Source organism: Pagrus major, chromosome 5, assembly GCF_040436345.1.
Source record: "Pagrus major chromosome 5, Pma_NU_1.0".
Classification (NCBI taxonomy): Eukaryota; Metazoa; Chordata; class Actinopteri; order Spariformes; family Sparidae; genus Pagrus; species Pagrus major.
This window is the reverse complement of record NC_133219.1, coordinates 7,933,869-7,950,280: the sequence shown is the minus strand read 5'-3', so window position 1 is coordinate 7,950,280 and position 16,412 is coordinate 7,933,869. Positions and strand designations below refer to the sequence as shown.

At 40.2% G+C, this 16,412-nt stretch overlaps 1 protein-coding gene across 3 annotated transcripts in view; it reads left to right on the top strand.

Annotated features, from left to right (window-relative positions):
- mfsd3 (major facilitator superfamily domain containing 3) overlaps window positions 1–16,004 on the top strand; it is a 31,280-nt gene extending 15,276 nt beyond the window's left edge. For all 3 annotated transcript variants that reach the window (XM_073467201.1, XM_073467202.1, XM_073467203.1), the window contains exons 4-6: window positions 6,784–6,884; window positions 9,721–9,830; window positions 12,994–16,004. In XM_073467201.1, coding sequence (XP_073323302.1) covers window positions 6,784–6,884; window positions 9,721–9,830; window positions 12,994–13,200 — 418 coding nt within the window. In that variant the 3' untranslated portion in view covers window positions 13,201–16,004. The remainder of the gene's footprint in view (window positions 1–6,783; window positions 6,885–9,720; window positions 9,831–12,993) is intronic.
- Window positions 16,005–16,412: the final 408 nt, after the last annotated feature.

The following is a 16,412-nucleotide window of genomic DNA, read 5'->3' as shown; positions in this document are numbered from 1 at the left end:
ACAGCTCATATGGTGTAATCCAAGTCTACAGAGGCCCTGAGATTTGATTTGAATATTGATTTGAAAAGACGTTATTTACACCTTGCATTTACAACCTGCAGTCGAACTTGTTGAACTCGAACTTCCTATCCTTCAGCCCGGGTGCACGCTACTGCTTTTAGCTTAGCAGCTAAAGTTAAGATTGCGGCTTTTAAAAGGTGTAAATAACATCTTTTCAAATTTGGGATCTCGGGGCTTCCAGACACTTGGACTACGCTGGCATTTACTCTTTTACTGGACTAATCAATTCATCAAAGAATCGTTTCAGCTCTAATAATCACACATGAATGTGACCATCGACTGGTACCATGTTACCAGCAGAAGAATACAGTTTAAGTGGCATGTAAGAAACAAGAGAAGAAAACGAGCTGTCATAGAAAAATCAAACCAATGGTCTCTAGCAGTGGTAAAGAAATGCAGATTGACATGAACATGAATCTTTCTGCCTCACACTCATCCTCTTCCTGCTCTTCCTCTTCCTTCAAGCATTATGTGTACACTGACTTCTTCTTTCCTGCAGCTTTCTTCCTTCTCCTTTACCTCTTCCTCCTCACTCTGTGCCCGCTTGTGCTCCCGTGTGTCTGTGTGAGTGTGTGTATATGTGTGTGTGTTTCTGCCTGTCTGACTGTGTGTGTACAGTAATTTAAGTAAACATAGCCTTGTTTGAGAGCTCAGGGACCCCCTGCGTCTGGTGTGTGGTGTGAGAACAGCATGAGCAGCAAATCCATCACACATACACACTCTCACACACACTCTCACACACTCACTCACACATACCCCTCAGGGTTTGATCGCATAGACAACATTCAGCTCTAGTTGAATTTAATTCTCAGATTTACAGACAGATACTAAGATGTTAGACTTCCTGATGAATATATAAAAAGTGGCTCTATTGCAGCATATTAAATTAGATTTATTAAAATGATTAGATATCATGACCTTGTTGAAACTCCTCCTTAAATATGATCTTTTTGCACAGGTATATACAGTTTTAGAAAGCTAGTTGTTGCAGGATTGTAATACTGACAATAATGCATTTCTATAGTAAGCATACACAGTATCTGTCTTACAAATTGGATTGTACAGTATGTAACCTTTGAGATGTTCTCCCCTTCAGCGCATTGACACTGTGCCATTTGTGTGTGACTGACCGTCGTTGCATAAGGTTGTATGTCTGCCTATACTAAGATCACATCATAGCACCACCACGCCTATGGCCAGTGTGATGTAATGGGAACTATAAATAACAACAATGCCTTCACGGAGGATAGTATGTTCGTTTCCTGCAGCTTACTCTTCACAAAATGTCCTTCCATATCTAGAAAATGTTAAGCTTTTTAGTAGAGCTGGCAAAAGTACACACATTCTTTGCTGAAGTAGAAGAACAGATGAAAAAAGGCTCAAATAAAAGTAAGAAAGTACAGGCTCTGATATTTACTCAAAGTATAAAAGTAAAAAATCCAGGCAGAGGGCTGCAGGGTCGCCTTTTCTTCACATTTGAGTCTCCCTCTCTGTCTGTTTCCATCTTGTTATGTCTTTTACGTCATTTCTGCCAAGCATGACATGCATTGATAGCTTGAAATCAGTCTTGTGATGTTGGGAAGGTGGTGAGCAATCAGGCAAAATAAAAATAATCGATAATTTCCCCTTTAAAAATGCTTTAAACATAAGTAACAAGCCTGTTTTGAAAATGTAAGGAGTAGAAAGTACAGATATTTGTGTTAAAATCTAAGGAGTAAAAGTAAATAATTGTCAGAAAAATAAATACTCAAGTGAAGTACAGAAACCTAACTAAGTAAGTACTTATTTAAGTATTTGTACTTTGTTACATCCCAGTTCTGCTTTTTGGCCAACTTACTTCAAGGGACCAGGATGATTAGGGATACAGTGTATCAGGTAGAGGAGCAATAAAGCCGAAGTTGTGCATTTTGCTCATGTGTTAGTTTCTGTGTTTGAGCTGTATGTTTCTGTGTGCCTTTCCATTTGTTGACACGTATCAGTTGCTCTGCCTCTTGTCAGTCTTTTTGTCCTCGTGTTGTGTTTTCAGCTGGCTCCCAGGTTTTCTCCTCTTGTAAAGTGACACTAGTAAACACAGAGCAAACCTCCAAAGGCAACATTTTTGTTGCGCTTTCAAAAGATGTCATTGTCATACTCTGGCGTTTGATCCTTCTCTCTTTCTCTTCTATCTGTCTTGTAAAGGACTCTTGCAAAGGCAGCAAAATGTTCACATACTAACAAAGACAGAAAACATCTTCTTAGTGACTTTTGTCACTGGTGTAGATCGAAATTCTCTGGGAGTCACATGCAATGAAGCATTTCGACTCATCAGTCTTAGCAGTGTTGCAATGCAATGTAAGTACATTTACTTACAAGTACTGTACTTAAGTAAAGTTTTGATGTACTTGTACCTTAAATTTTCTGCTACTTTATACTTCTACTCCACTAAATTTAACTATTACTTAGTACTAGTTAATGAAAGTCAGATCTGGCCCATAGTCAACAGTATATACTGTACATACATGTAAATATATTTCTAACTTACTTGTACTTTTCATACTTAACTTCAGTTAATATCACATACTTTAAGACTTTTACTCAAGTACTATTTGTACGGGTAACTTTCACTTTCACCAATAGTAATATTTTAACACAATATCTTTACTTTTACTCAAGTATGGCTTTTGAGTTCATTGTACACCACTCTCTCACTCTCTGTGTTGTAGTTTCACCAAGGGCGGGACTCAGGCAGCTCCTCCACACACACACATGCACACACTCACAGCAACACTGAGCCAGGTGACATTAAAATACTGTGTTCCTCAAGGCTAAAAGGTGTTTTTCCTGAGAACTGCATAATTCCAGACAGAAAATGTAATAGATTGAATAAGAATGGACTTGCTTTCAATGCTGCACTCCACAAAAAACTGGTTTGGCAGAAGATTTCCAGTTGAGGAATTAATGAGTATCTCTGTGCCAAATGACTGGCCGTTAACAATCCCCTTCATACATGTATTAAGGCAGACAAAAAAAATCTTTTATGTGTGTCTGATGGTCCATTCTCAGTGTTTGTGCACTGTAGGCTTCAAGTTTCCCCATCACACTTATGTATGCTGAAAATTGGATTGGACCAGGATTGGCTTCCAAACTATTTGTGAAGTCACAAATCATGCTTGTAGGTCCACCTCTTAAAAAAAATCAGGTTTTCAGATGAGCACAGAGAAAATTGACACTTTCAGTAACGAATGTGAAAGCAGCCTTCTAGTCTCTTCTAGTTTCAAACATTCAGCTGTAGAAACAAGGAGAAAAACACATTTTTGACTCAGATTTCAGTATTTATTTAAGAGCAGTTTTGTTGATAAAGCGTCAGAGCCAATTTTATTTATTGTTCTGTTGTTGTTTTTTTCTAGTTTTATTTAGTTTATGTTATGTTTATGTTATTCATTTAGGTTTTTTCACATTTCAATTCCAATGTCTGAATATTCTTAGGAATTAAAAGGTCATTGCTCTTTGACAGGATGTACCTGTATTATTATGCTAGTATGATATTATTATATTATTATATCATTAGCATGAAGTGGTCTTGAAATGACAACAATATATTAACCAACAAAAGTCGTTATCATGACAGGCCTTGTGGGAAATGTCTGAGAACTACTCTCTCCCAATTAAGACCCATTTAATACAAGGCAACAGTCAAGTGTTTAAAACCACAAATGATGCTGTAATCAACAGAACAGATAAATTATATGTCACCTTGTTTGACCTGTTATTGAAGCAGTGTTTCTAAATAACAGCTGATGAATCAGAGTGGGGAACTACTAATGTAATAGTTTCCACAACCCTCATTAAAGTCCAACTTACTTATTAGATTCTGTTCAAAATGGACCCATCCAGAGTCAGATGAACACTTCTCCTTCCTTACCTGCTCCTGTCACACACTCACACACAGAGAAAGTGCTGTCCACTAGGCTGTGGTCCCACCTCTAAAAGCTCCGTTGGAAGGTTTATCCTCCCCACCATCAGAAACGGCTGAGTGGTCAGTGAATGACCCCCTTTACAACCGCCACTGGCAACCTGAGAACACGGCTATTCTTATCTGGGCCTGGCCCGTGTGAGGTGGCAGCCAGGCAGGTTCTCTTTCTCACACACACGCACATGCAAACACGCACGCACACACACACGCGCGCCTCAGCATCTCTTGAGAGTGCGTGATATGAAAGGCTGTCATTGAGACGGGAGGTAAAGGAGCAGCAGAGAGAAGAATGTCTTTAGCATGTGAATGATAAGGGATTGGTTTTCCAGTAGAGAGGTAAGGGAAGGCTGGGAGGAGAGAGGGGGGAGATGGTGAGGGGAGAAGATACAGAGAAGAGGGGGAGGAAGGGGGAGAGATAGAAATAAAACGTTAAATAAGTATAATTCAGTTTAAGGTCTGTACTACTGGATATTTGTAGTGTTTTCATAATGTTTTATCTCTTCAGAATCACTTATGAATGAGCCAAAGAAAGTGTTCATTACCAAACGTCTTCAGCTTTCCTTTGAAAATGGTTTTCTGTCATACTCTAATAATTTGCAAACTCTTAATCACGCACAGGTGAGTGTATTTCATCATGGAGTTTGAAAGAGACGAGGCGTTGGAGTTGTATCTTGGAGTAAACTTTGTTTTCATCTGTAGTTGCTGGAGCATTTATTTTGTCTTTGTGGCACATTGCCACATAAAAGCTGGGCAAATAATATGTTGATCAACATAAAATTGGCATCTGTTTTGATGAGTGATTAATTGTTGTCCCTTTTCAAGCAAAAATGGCAAATACGGTAAATGGCAATTTTATGGTTCCAGCTTCTCAAATTTTTCTCTTAAAGGGGCTCTATTTAACACATTTTAGAAATGTTCATGTATCAGTCAGTTTTTTATTTGCCATTCATGAGTGGATTGTAACATGATGTAAAGAATGATACCTTCCCCGTCTCTCTCGGTTTCCTATTTTAAGTTGGTTAATGCTGCCAGACTGTGGATTTCTTTGTGAAGCACACAGGTCGGTTTTTCAGTGAATGTCCAAAGGATGTGACTTTCTGCATGTTCTTAAGTGCCTCGTCTCAGTGCCTCTCTCCACTCTGCTAACATAAAAGTTAGTTTAGAAACAACCAGCTTCCAGCACAACATAGAAGTTCCACAGGGCCTTGTTAACATTATTGTCAGAGCAATATGTATTGGACTGTTGGTCGTACAAAATGAGACATTTGACTTTAGGAAATTGTGGCATTTTAATCAGTTTTCTGATGTTTTAAAAGCTCAAATAATTAATTAATTAAAGACATAATATACTAATTTTCAGTTTCATAATTCAATTTTGGGTTACTAATAGAATAGGTTTACATGCTTAGGTGTTCAAAAAAGGCATCAGTGTTCTCTAACAGCAGCCCTGTAGTCACCCTCTGTATGAGACGCTCTGGTCGCTTTAAGGCCCCCCTTCGAATACCAAGTCTGCTCTGATTGGTAAACTCACAAACGCCTGAGCCAGCACTGCTTCTCCGGTCAGCTCTCTCATGTTTTCAGCTTCCATTTAACTTCACTTCTACCATGAATATAGGCATAAATTATGCAGATGTGTGACATGGTGACGTAATCTGATGTCAAAAAGTCAAGTTATAAAGTACTGATGAGGCGTTTCAGGCACTTCAGGAGCAGTGTTTTCTGTGGGAGAGAAGAATTCCCATTTGCGCAGACTTTTGGCTTTTTAACTTTCAAAACCTTTTGATGCACAAGAACCGATTTAATACACTGAAGGACAGGAAGCTCCTGAAAAAGCACCTTGACCAGATAATCAGAACAGATCCGGTTTGAGTGCGGTCAGAAACCTTTGTTGCCTGTCAACCATCTTCTGTCTCCCCTTATTTCCTGTCACATTACTACCATCCACTTTGACATAAAGGAACAGGGTTTACATAACCTGCGATGATGCTTAAAAGAACCTTGAAATAAGTCAACAGTGATTCAGGATGTAAACATCCAAACAGTGAGCAGAGTCAACCAGGTTTCATCAGAAGGAGTGAGTTGGATCAGTGCTCGGTCACTTCTGAGCCAAATACTGATCAGGGGTTTGTCTCATGAACAGGGGAATGAAATGAAACTTGATATGAAACTTTAAATCTCATCATGAACCGAAACTGTTGATGGTTTTACTCAGTGCACTTATCCAAATAAATCAGATATCCTGCTTTGTGACAGGCCCCTTCTTCCTCACAGCCTTTTTTACACATAAATAATTACATGCCAAAAAAACATAAACAAACACACACGCAGTCCTTTGAGTGGCAGGCATCCTCTGAGTGATTGGCATTGTTAATCCCCGATGTCACACAACAGTCTGAGCGTGTGTCTGTAGGTGTGTGTGTGTGTGTTAACAGTGATTAATTATCTTCCTCATGCTGGGGATCTCCTTAGGTTATTGATTACGTCACGAACCAAACCCACAGGGGGATGATTTTCTTGCGCTAACAGGGAATCAATTAGTGTCTGGGGACTTGTTTACTTACGCACGTGCACGCATGTAACTGTGTGTGCGCATGCATGTGTGTGTGTGTAATTGTGTGTGACATGGAGATGCTGCAGAATGTCTCCAAATGTAATGATTCTACCCTTAAGTCACTGTCACCACACATCTCTCTGCTCATCAATAACGCTCGTACCAGAAAGTTAGTGAAAATCTGTCTGATATTTGTTCTTGTTTCTTGGTCTCTCTGCAGCATCGGGGCTCTGATGCGACGTGTGTTTGTGTTGCGAACCATCAGCATGGTCTTCCAGAGCTCTCTACTCACTGTACTGGAACCATCACCACTCATGAAAGGTGAGAGACAGTCTTAAATACAGTCACACCAATTTAACCCATTTTACCAATAACCATGATCCTGTGCTGTTTAAATATGGTGCCAGCAGATGATGGAAGGACAAGAAAATTAGAAGTAAATGTGAGTCTGTTAGTCTTTAATTCTTCTATATGAATAGTGTACATGCACACTTCATCTTATTTGAATTATGTGGATTTACATATTTAAACTCTCCCAAATCTACACTGATAGTGTTAGTGGTATTCACATGGTGGATCCATTTTCATTAAAGAATGATATGTCATACCGAATGCTCCAAGAAAGTGGATTAGTATCGGAAGATGCGCCCATAATTCATATATGGTATCATGGGGCTGCAAATTACGGGGGGGCGAGAGGGGGGAGAAGCAGTGGGAGAGACGGGAGGAGGGGGATACAGCAGCCACAGCAGTAATAACAGCTTTACTAATTGAGATATGAATATTAATAATACTAAAAGCATAATAATAATAATATCTATATACATTTGGTGCATCCCTATCGTGCGTGCCTCCACTCACCAACAATGGAAAAGCCATTAGGAGCATTTTGGGGTTCAGTAGCTTGCTTAAGAACACTTGGTCGTGCAGAGGCAGTCAGGGATCGAACCATCGACTCTCCCTTAGTGCACCAACTCGACTACTACAAAGGCCGCTGTTTGAATATGCTCCTTAATAAGTCATAAACACTGAAGAATTGTAATATGGTGAATAAAAAGCGATAAATATCATGTTGCCGTACACTAAACACAGCGGAACTGCATAATAGAAGAGGAACAATTATCACAAAGACACTTTCACAACTATGACATAAAGATAGTGTTCAGTTGAGTCAACACTTCTGAAAATCTCAACAAAAACATTATGACATTCACTCGTCTGCTATTGTGTTGTGGTGACATAATGTGTGTGTGTGTTCATTCTTCTATTGGAATGTGTCTGGCTGGTATGTAATTTGATATTAAAAGTTAGGTAACATCTGTACAACAGGATTTACAATAGGCACTTACCTTCACAGTAAATCCTTCAGTAGAATAGCTGACGCCTGGTCTTTGGTCAGGTGACCTGGAGCCTGTCGGTCCAACAAACTGTTGACCCAAAACTGCTCGTCAATTCATTAGTTGCCTCCAGCAGTGGTTTCCAAACCTCATGGGATCGCAAAGCAACATCACTGTTCTCCAAATAAGTAATAGGAGGGCAAATTATCTTGTCCTTTTTTCTTTTGAAAAGTTTTATCCCTTCAGCCTCTAAAAAAGTATAAAGTTTAAAAGTCTTGAAAGCAGAAATCACTCTGTGGTTGAACTGCTTACATTATATAGACATTTTCACCCTGTGATGATGGGACACAAGTACACATTACTTCATCTTAAAGGTGGTGTTTTTCATGCCGCCACGCAGGCGATTTCCGTGTTATGTTTTTAGGTTGTCCGTCCATCCTGTTCAGGTAAACATGACATCTCAGGAAAGCCTTGAGGGAATTTATTCAAATTTGGAACAAACATCCACTTCGACTCAAGGATGAACAGATTAGAGGTTTAAGGTCAAAGGTCAGTGTGACCACACAAAATGTGTTTTTGGCCATAACCCAGTTATTCAAACAATTATTATGATGAGATTTCACACAAATTAATTATAGGAAAAATTACGGAAGCAGACTTTTCTGGCCTTAATTCAGCACCATAACTCAGGAACAGAAGGGGAGATTGTGACCAAACAAGACAGCATACATGTCAATGTAGTGATCATTTCCATTTCGCCAAAAACTACACTTAATATCTTTGATTAAATTGCCAGAGAGGAAGAGACGCTGTAATTGTTTAAATGTGGAGATAACATCGAACACTTTAGGATGGTCTCTCCTGAGTGGCATTCATAGCTTTGCTCTTATTTGTACACAAAAAAAGTTACAGAGAAGAATGAAGCAGAGTTCAAACCTTGCTTACTTTTAACCTCTGTAGTGGATGTGGACGTTGGATTGTCAGTAATTGTCGGACACAGCATCACAATCTAAGGAACAGTTGGGAACCACTGGCCTATAAGCTTTTGAGCCAGATGTTGAGTACTTATAGAGAATAAGAGTGGATAACGCAAAGGACATTGATAGACAGGTGCTCTCTGTCTCTCCAGAGAGCCATTGAGTTATTAATGTCTGAATGACACATCTGATTGTGTTACGCAGCCAGTCGCAAAGCTGTTGGGATTCAGATCTGTACCTTTCATCTCTGTCAGAGTTGTCTGTTCCTCTATCAAGCCTCTCAGTCTGAAAGTTGAGGCCTCTCCCCCTCCTTTGCTTTAAACCCAGAACAAAGATTTCAGGAAAACTCAACCAAGAAAAAAAACATTCAGTTTCAGATTTTTCAATATTACATGATAACCCTCCGCTTCCCACTCCTCCAGTCTGATCAGTCGGTGCATCTGTGTGACTCCAACAGTCTTGTGTCGCTGACTGAAGAATCGTATTCAGGAAAAACTCTGGCGGCTTGAGTGAATAATTCAGTGTTAGCGGGAGCAGAGACAGATAGGCTCTGTGGTTCCTCTGTGTTTCCCCACTAACACCGCTCTGCCACTTCCCCTCAGAGGATACACTACATGTGTTTTGGGGACGAGGGGGGGTGGTGGTGGTGGGAGAAGGGAGAGGAGACACTTCAGCAGCTTACCATTTCCCGCTGCTTTGTCTCAACACAGAACAGTGTAGTGAGAAGTGTAGCAGTGCAGACAACAGTGAGAAATTTATACTTTTCTGCCTCTTTCAGGAAAACTTAAGCCGCACTCAGACGTGTTTTTGCTTGATGTTTCTTGTGTGTGTTCGCTCCCTCAGGTATGGCCGTCCTCAGCATGAGTGTTCAACACTTCTTGGGCGGTCTCATCACCACGCTCACCTTCACTACCATGATGCATTGCACTCAAAGGGCTGAGGAAAGCATTCAGGTAAATCAGACTTTTACTCATACCCGCCAAGGCCCAGACTGCTGTTATTTAACGATTTGACTCTCTTTTGTCGTCAAGTTTTTTAGTCTTAATTGTCTCTTTGGTGTTAGGTCATCTCCTGTGGCCTAACAAACACACAACACAATCTTTCTTTTCTTTTCTTCCTCCCTCCTTCCGTTCTGTCCTATCCTCTGTTTTGGTTTAAGGGACTATTATATAATTTTAGGTCATTTCCTTTAGTTCTCTAAGGGGTCTGAGTGGGAAATCTTCAGCATACAGTACCATACCTATCGTCACCTGAACCTGTCAGTTCTCATCAGCTGTTTCCACCTGGAGAATGTCAGACCAAGTCTCTATTCATTGCTTCTTTTCTTCTTGTCCCCCCACCCCTCTTTCCTGTTTTTTGCCCCCTCGCTGATATTGTCCCTCCTACCCCATCACTCCAACTCTTTGTCATTCTGTAGTCCTTTAAACGCTCCTGACTTTTTCCTCTCCTCTCTCGTTTTCTCCTCTTCGACATAACTCCTTTTGTCCCTGTCGTAACTGGGCCATCGTTGCCTGGAGGTGATCGCTGTTCACACAGCCATTCAGACGTCACTCAGTCAATCTCTGAAGGTGACAAATTATCATTTAAATTGCTGTCACTCTTAAAGTGGAGAAGAAAGGGGGAGATCACAGGCTGTAGCACAGATATCTGGTTAGTAATAAAATAAATAACAGAGGAGAATCAATCACAACATGTGATGATGAGAAACACGGTTAATTTGAGAGGTTCTCATGACACATATACCGTTTGCTTTTTAGTGTGTTGGTGTGTGAATCAGTGTGTGTGTGTGTGTACGGGCACACAGGAGCATTAGCTCGCCTGTGCTCGTTGTGTGTATATGTGTGTGTTATTGAAGGTAGTGCTATCCAGTGACAGAAAGCTGATAGTGTGAGTGCTTGTTAACGATCCCCAGGAGAAAGAAACCGAATCTGTTAAACAAGTTGCTCAGAATAAAGGCACTCCACTTAGCTGTGGTCACACAGGCTCTCAGAGATCTCTACCTCAGCGTACAGACCACAGACTCAGCTCAGAGACTCACCACCACTTCTTCAACTCTCATCGAATTCATATCATTTTATTTACAGGATTTGTTTACTAGTGAGAAGTATTCGGTACAAACTGACGTGATTGTGGTCCGAAACGACAGTAGAAATGTTAAAACATTAAGAAATAGTCTTGTCATAGAAGCTTATGGTAGCATTGATGGATAAGAATTACTTGTCAGCATGATTTTGTCTCCATTAAATGTAGAAACCACAAATTCAGTCCATACTGTATGTATATGATCAAAGGATTTAGAGCTGCAACTCATTATCAATTAATCTGTAAATCTTTCTTTTCTTTTTTTTATTAAACTTACTACAAGTAGTTGTAACTGGTAATGACATACATAAGCAAACAAACTTAATGCCTGTCACCTGGTTGAATTCTGAGAATTTAATCATTTTTTAAGGAGTGCTGAGGATGAATTGAAGAGTCTCACAACCTGAGGAAAGAAGCATAAGTCTGTGTTGCCAGACTATCTTGATCTTGGCTTATTAAAATTAAGACATAACATTACCAGGAAATGTTGATAACTAATGCTATAGCTCAAAATTCCAATTACTGAGCAACTAAACCTGATAGCTGTAGGCTTACATGTAACCTAAGTGTATGAACGGCACTCCAACATGGGAGCCTACGGCACCTAAAAGATACTGTGTTTCACCATCATTATATAACAGTTAATTATCTTACATAGATGTATGGATGGATGTAGCAATACAAAAAACAAAAAGTGAAAGTTAAAGGGTGTTTTAATTCATTTATCTTTCACACCAGCCATTCTCAAATTAGAGAATGACGCAGTTTGAAATTACAAAATCTTCACATCAACAGTTTTATTTCAGAAACGGAATAATTCTAAGTGAACATGGGCCTATGTCAATGCAGTGTGAATTAATAATTCATCCACATAACACTTTATAAACGTGCATATCTTTCAACACATGCAGTAACAATGCCCCATCACTGACGCGTTTTATCAGTTCTGATTACTTTTGTAACTGTGAATATCCAATCATAAATAATTTATGTTAATCTTTTAACTAAATCAAATCAATTATTTATTGTAAATAACCTCTCGTGGCCAACCTGCAGCACCTTCCCATACCAGAGAATCACTGGTTTAGACCTCAAAGTTGCAGATAATTTCTGTACTTCTACTATTTTTTTCCACTAATTTTTCCACTAAGCGTTGCAGCTTTAGTTCTAAAATGACAAAGAGAAAAGAAATGATGCAAAACAAACATTTTTAATCCTGTAGAAGAAGCTTATGTTGTAATTTGTGGATATACATTAGTGGAGGATAACAACACCCTTGTTTATTTGCTGCCACGTCAATGTTTGACACTCAGAGTAAAAGTAAAGAGTATTTATTTGTGCATGAAAATGTTTCCGAATGACTTTTTTGTCAATGCAGGCTTTTACAAATTGAGTCTATATTATGGAAAGATTAAATGTTTTTTTTACAATGAAGTAAAGAACCCTGAGCCCAACGAATTAAGTTCTTTGGTCTAGGTGTCACTAGAGTCCGTCTGTTGTGTTGGAGTTACCTGCCTCACCTGATGCTGTGCTCTCAGACAGAGGGAGGAGGAGGCTGGGGGAGATTAGGTAATCTCTGTCCCTCTCTTTCTCTCTCTCACCCCCGCTTGAAAGCCTCAAGGCTGGGATCAGATACTCTTCTTCGTTTGGCCTCCATCCATCGTCTCAGCCCATGATCTCACGCTTTCTCTTTCAGGCTTCCAGTCTTTCCTACTCCTTTTTTTATTGTTTCCTTTTGCACTTTGCGTTTCCTGAAAATTATACTTTTTTATTCTTGTCTGTTGATACTGATTATTCTGTATTACAGGTTCAAAAACATTAGATGAAAACTTGTGCTACCCTCACCTCTCTACTTACCCATCCACTGCTCCCTCCTTTCACTTACAATGTCCCTTTATTTTCCAAACCCTCTCCTACCCGCTTATCCTGTTTCTCAATTCCCTCTCCTTTACTTCCTCCTCTCACTCTCTTTACCCATCATTCCTCCACTCTTTCCCCCATACCCACCTCTCCACTCCTTCCTCTCACCTTCAGGCGACTCACTACAGTTTCCTGGCGACTCTGGAGGTGCTGGGCAAGCTGACGTTCAGTGCTCTGGCTGGAGGCGTAGTGGATTGGTTTGGTTTCCAAGTTGCCTTCCTCTTCTTCCTCACGCTCTCCGCTGGGACGGCCCTGCATGTGTGGACGGCTACCTTCACTGGTGCTCTCAGGGAACACCAGCTCAAAGAGCAGCCCAAGTGAGATCAGGAGCAGGGTGAACAGTCCTGATCTGGGGCGTCTGCTGGTGCTGAAAATGAGTTAAACTATCAGTATTCAGACTCAATAGTCCTTGGATCGCATTAAATGTTAACACTCATGACTTTAGCATATCTTTTCAGTAAAGAATTTCTCAAATAAGTTTCTTGTTCTGCCATTTTTAAGGAGAAATCAGCCATGCAGTTAAGTACTCTATTACAGAGTGTGTTTTTTGTCATTTCACTGGCAAAACGGGCCTTACGTTTGATTTATTTTGCATTCGAAATGTCTGGAAAAGTCGTAATATTTACAGTAGTGTGAGGAATGTTTGCAGATACTGTTAAGGTAAGGATGAGTATTGTTGTATTGAGTTTGGGAAATATAATCCAAGCTGTTTGTATCATCTGAGCCATTTTAATGTTTTAATGAGCCAGCAATAAGAGCTGTAGCCAAAAGCAATATCGCTTCTTTGTGATGCTTGTTCTATCATATGGTACTGTATAAGAATATGTTAGTCATTCTCCTGAGTTCTATGGTTTACAGTTAATCTCTACTACCTCGTATCAGCTCTGTACAGTACGATACACAGGAGGTGAATGTACAGTAGCTGCACCAAGTAGAGGATGCACTCATTGTGACACACACAGACTATGTTATCTACGCCACAACAGTTAGCCAAAGTAGGTTTGTAGTTACCGCACAAGTTTCATTTTAGAAAAGGGAATAAAAATGCACTTCAGCTGTTGAATGAAGAGCGTGTGTTCTGTTGAATTAACCACAGATTTTCAGAGTAAAATCCCCTTTCCTGTTGGGAATAGGATACCCTGGATGCTTACTTCTTGTAGGAAACCTGAGCCTTACACACTGCATGGTGCCATCTTGTCTCAGTTTTTCAATCAAAGATTCAGACCTGTCAATAAACTCTGAAAATAACTTTATAAAACTTGAAAGACCAATAGATAATATTCACACGGTGGCCATTTTCCTCTGTTGTAACACTCAGGGTGGGAAGCTCAAATGTCATACTGCTGTGTTGCAGATTGTCCTAAAAACGTAGGGAATCTGACAAATTATTATCATTTCACTGCTGCTCTGATAGGGTTGCCGTTGTGATGCAATTTTCCCACCAACTAATAAGCTTGTGACGACAGCGGTGTTACCAGGTACACCAGGCTTCTTACAAAAAAAATACACTCAGGATCTGTAGAGCACTGTGTTAGTTTAATCCAATTTAAAATCTGAACATTTCCTGCTGGTACAGCTTCACATTAAAAGCATTTAACTGGTGTAATACAGATTGACTTTTATTATGATGTAGTCTAGTCACAGGAAATGCAATGTGTTCACTGAGTCTGGCAGCAGAGTAGTGGTTTCTGGCACAACTTCACCTACTTCCAAGGTGCGTGGAGAAAGTCTAAAGGTCAAAAAGCTCCAGCAACACTTGCAGTATAGTTGTAGTACTGTAGTATATACAACATTATCATTAACTACATTATCTGGTTCCCTATTAGAATTGGATATAAATCCAAAATATTGCCAAATAGGCACTTTTGCATTTTGCCTTGACAGCAAGTCCTCAGCCTCAGCTTGTCGATCAACTCCTCTTACTCTCGTTACGTGATAGTGAAATGGTGAAATGTGACTCCTGCTACTCTGCTGTAACTCTGCTGCTGGCACTGTGACTGTACAGAGGAGAAACTTTCAGTTCATGAACGTTTATGAAAAAGCAAAACGGTGGGTAAGTAATGTAATCGGTGTATGCCCGAACAACATGTAACACCGACTACCACGGCAAGACTATCTTCTGATTGAATAGCAACTGTAAAGACAATGGAGAGTGCAGATCTGGAGGGACAGTAAGCCACATTTGAAAGAATCCATTGGCTTATGCTAGCGTTAGCATTTAACCACTTCCTAGCTAACATTAACATTTGATACATTGAGTCAATAGGAAAGGCATAAATTAATTTCAGAATATCAAGGCACATCTTGGACACATTTATTTAAGCTTGGGTGTGAAACACACCGTAATGTTAGCTAGGAAGAGGTTAAAAGCTAACGTTGGCTAATGGGTTATCAAATATGTTGTTTTATCTTAACTATGGCCCAATGTCCCTCCTAATTTTCTTCTTTTCAGTTGCTCATCAATCATCCAGGTAATTTTACACCTGGGGAGTCAAACTCTTTTGGCTTGATGCGCCACTGAGCAGCTTTCACAGGAATGAACGCGGCTCCAGCTCTGATAGTGTATCCAGATTTGAATTGTTTGATCCATGGTCAAACTGACTACGTTTATACGACTTCTAACCTGAAAAACAGCAGCGTAACGTTATCCCAGCATTAGCAGTTCCCACCCGAGCATGACATCAGAAGAAAATGGCCACCGTGTGAATATGGTCTATACCGCTGGCATTGGCTGCTACCATTGTTTCACTTTACATGTTTAAACATCACATATATGTACTATAAAACATACTGTAACCCTCCATGATACTGTATACTATATAAAATAATTTTCTCCAAGCTTAAAATATGAATAAAACAGCAGCGTAGAATGTTCTTTTTTTTCCACCAGGCTCTGTAGGAGAATGTATTAATAGAAATTAAGTCTTAATTGTGTCGGCAGGAGACAAGGATGGATCGAATGACATAACAGCATTAAACTCAGCCAAACTAAAAAGCTGAGTCAGTTGCTTTCACCCACATAATAAATAAAGGGATGCCATCCCACATCATCACTGGTTCATCTATGTAGCCAGATCCTCTGTCATGAGATTTACACAAAAAATAAAGCTGCTGAGTGAATCTTCGAGTTTTGTGTTTTTGTTGTGTGTGACCAGATTGAACACATGTTGGACCCCCGGGGGAGAGGGAGCTCCTGTGAGGCCTTTGAGTACGCTCCCACCTTTGAAAATCCACCGCTGCTCCAAACACAACAGTAGCTCTCTGCAGCGAACTGGCTGAGGGCTACGGGAGTGAATAGGGCCCGTGTCACAGGATCCACAACCCATAGAGCCCTAATGACACAACAAATGCTGTGAAGGGGGATTAGACCAGTTTACACAGCCCCTCAATACACCTCCACTTTACACTTTCTCACCCGGCCTCATTATATGGGCGTGCTGTTTGTGTAGCAGGTTCGAGGAGAGAGGCTTATGTTTTATCCTCGCACCACTGTCAGAGAAGAGTGAGCGTTGAGAGCGATAGGCCTGTTTGGT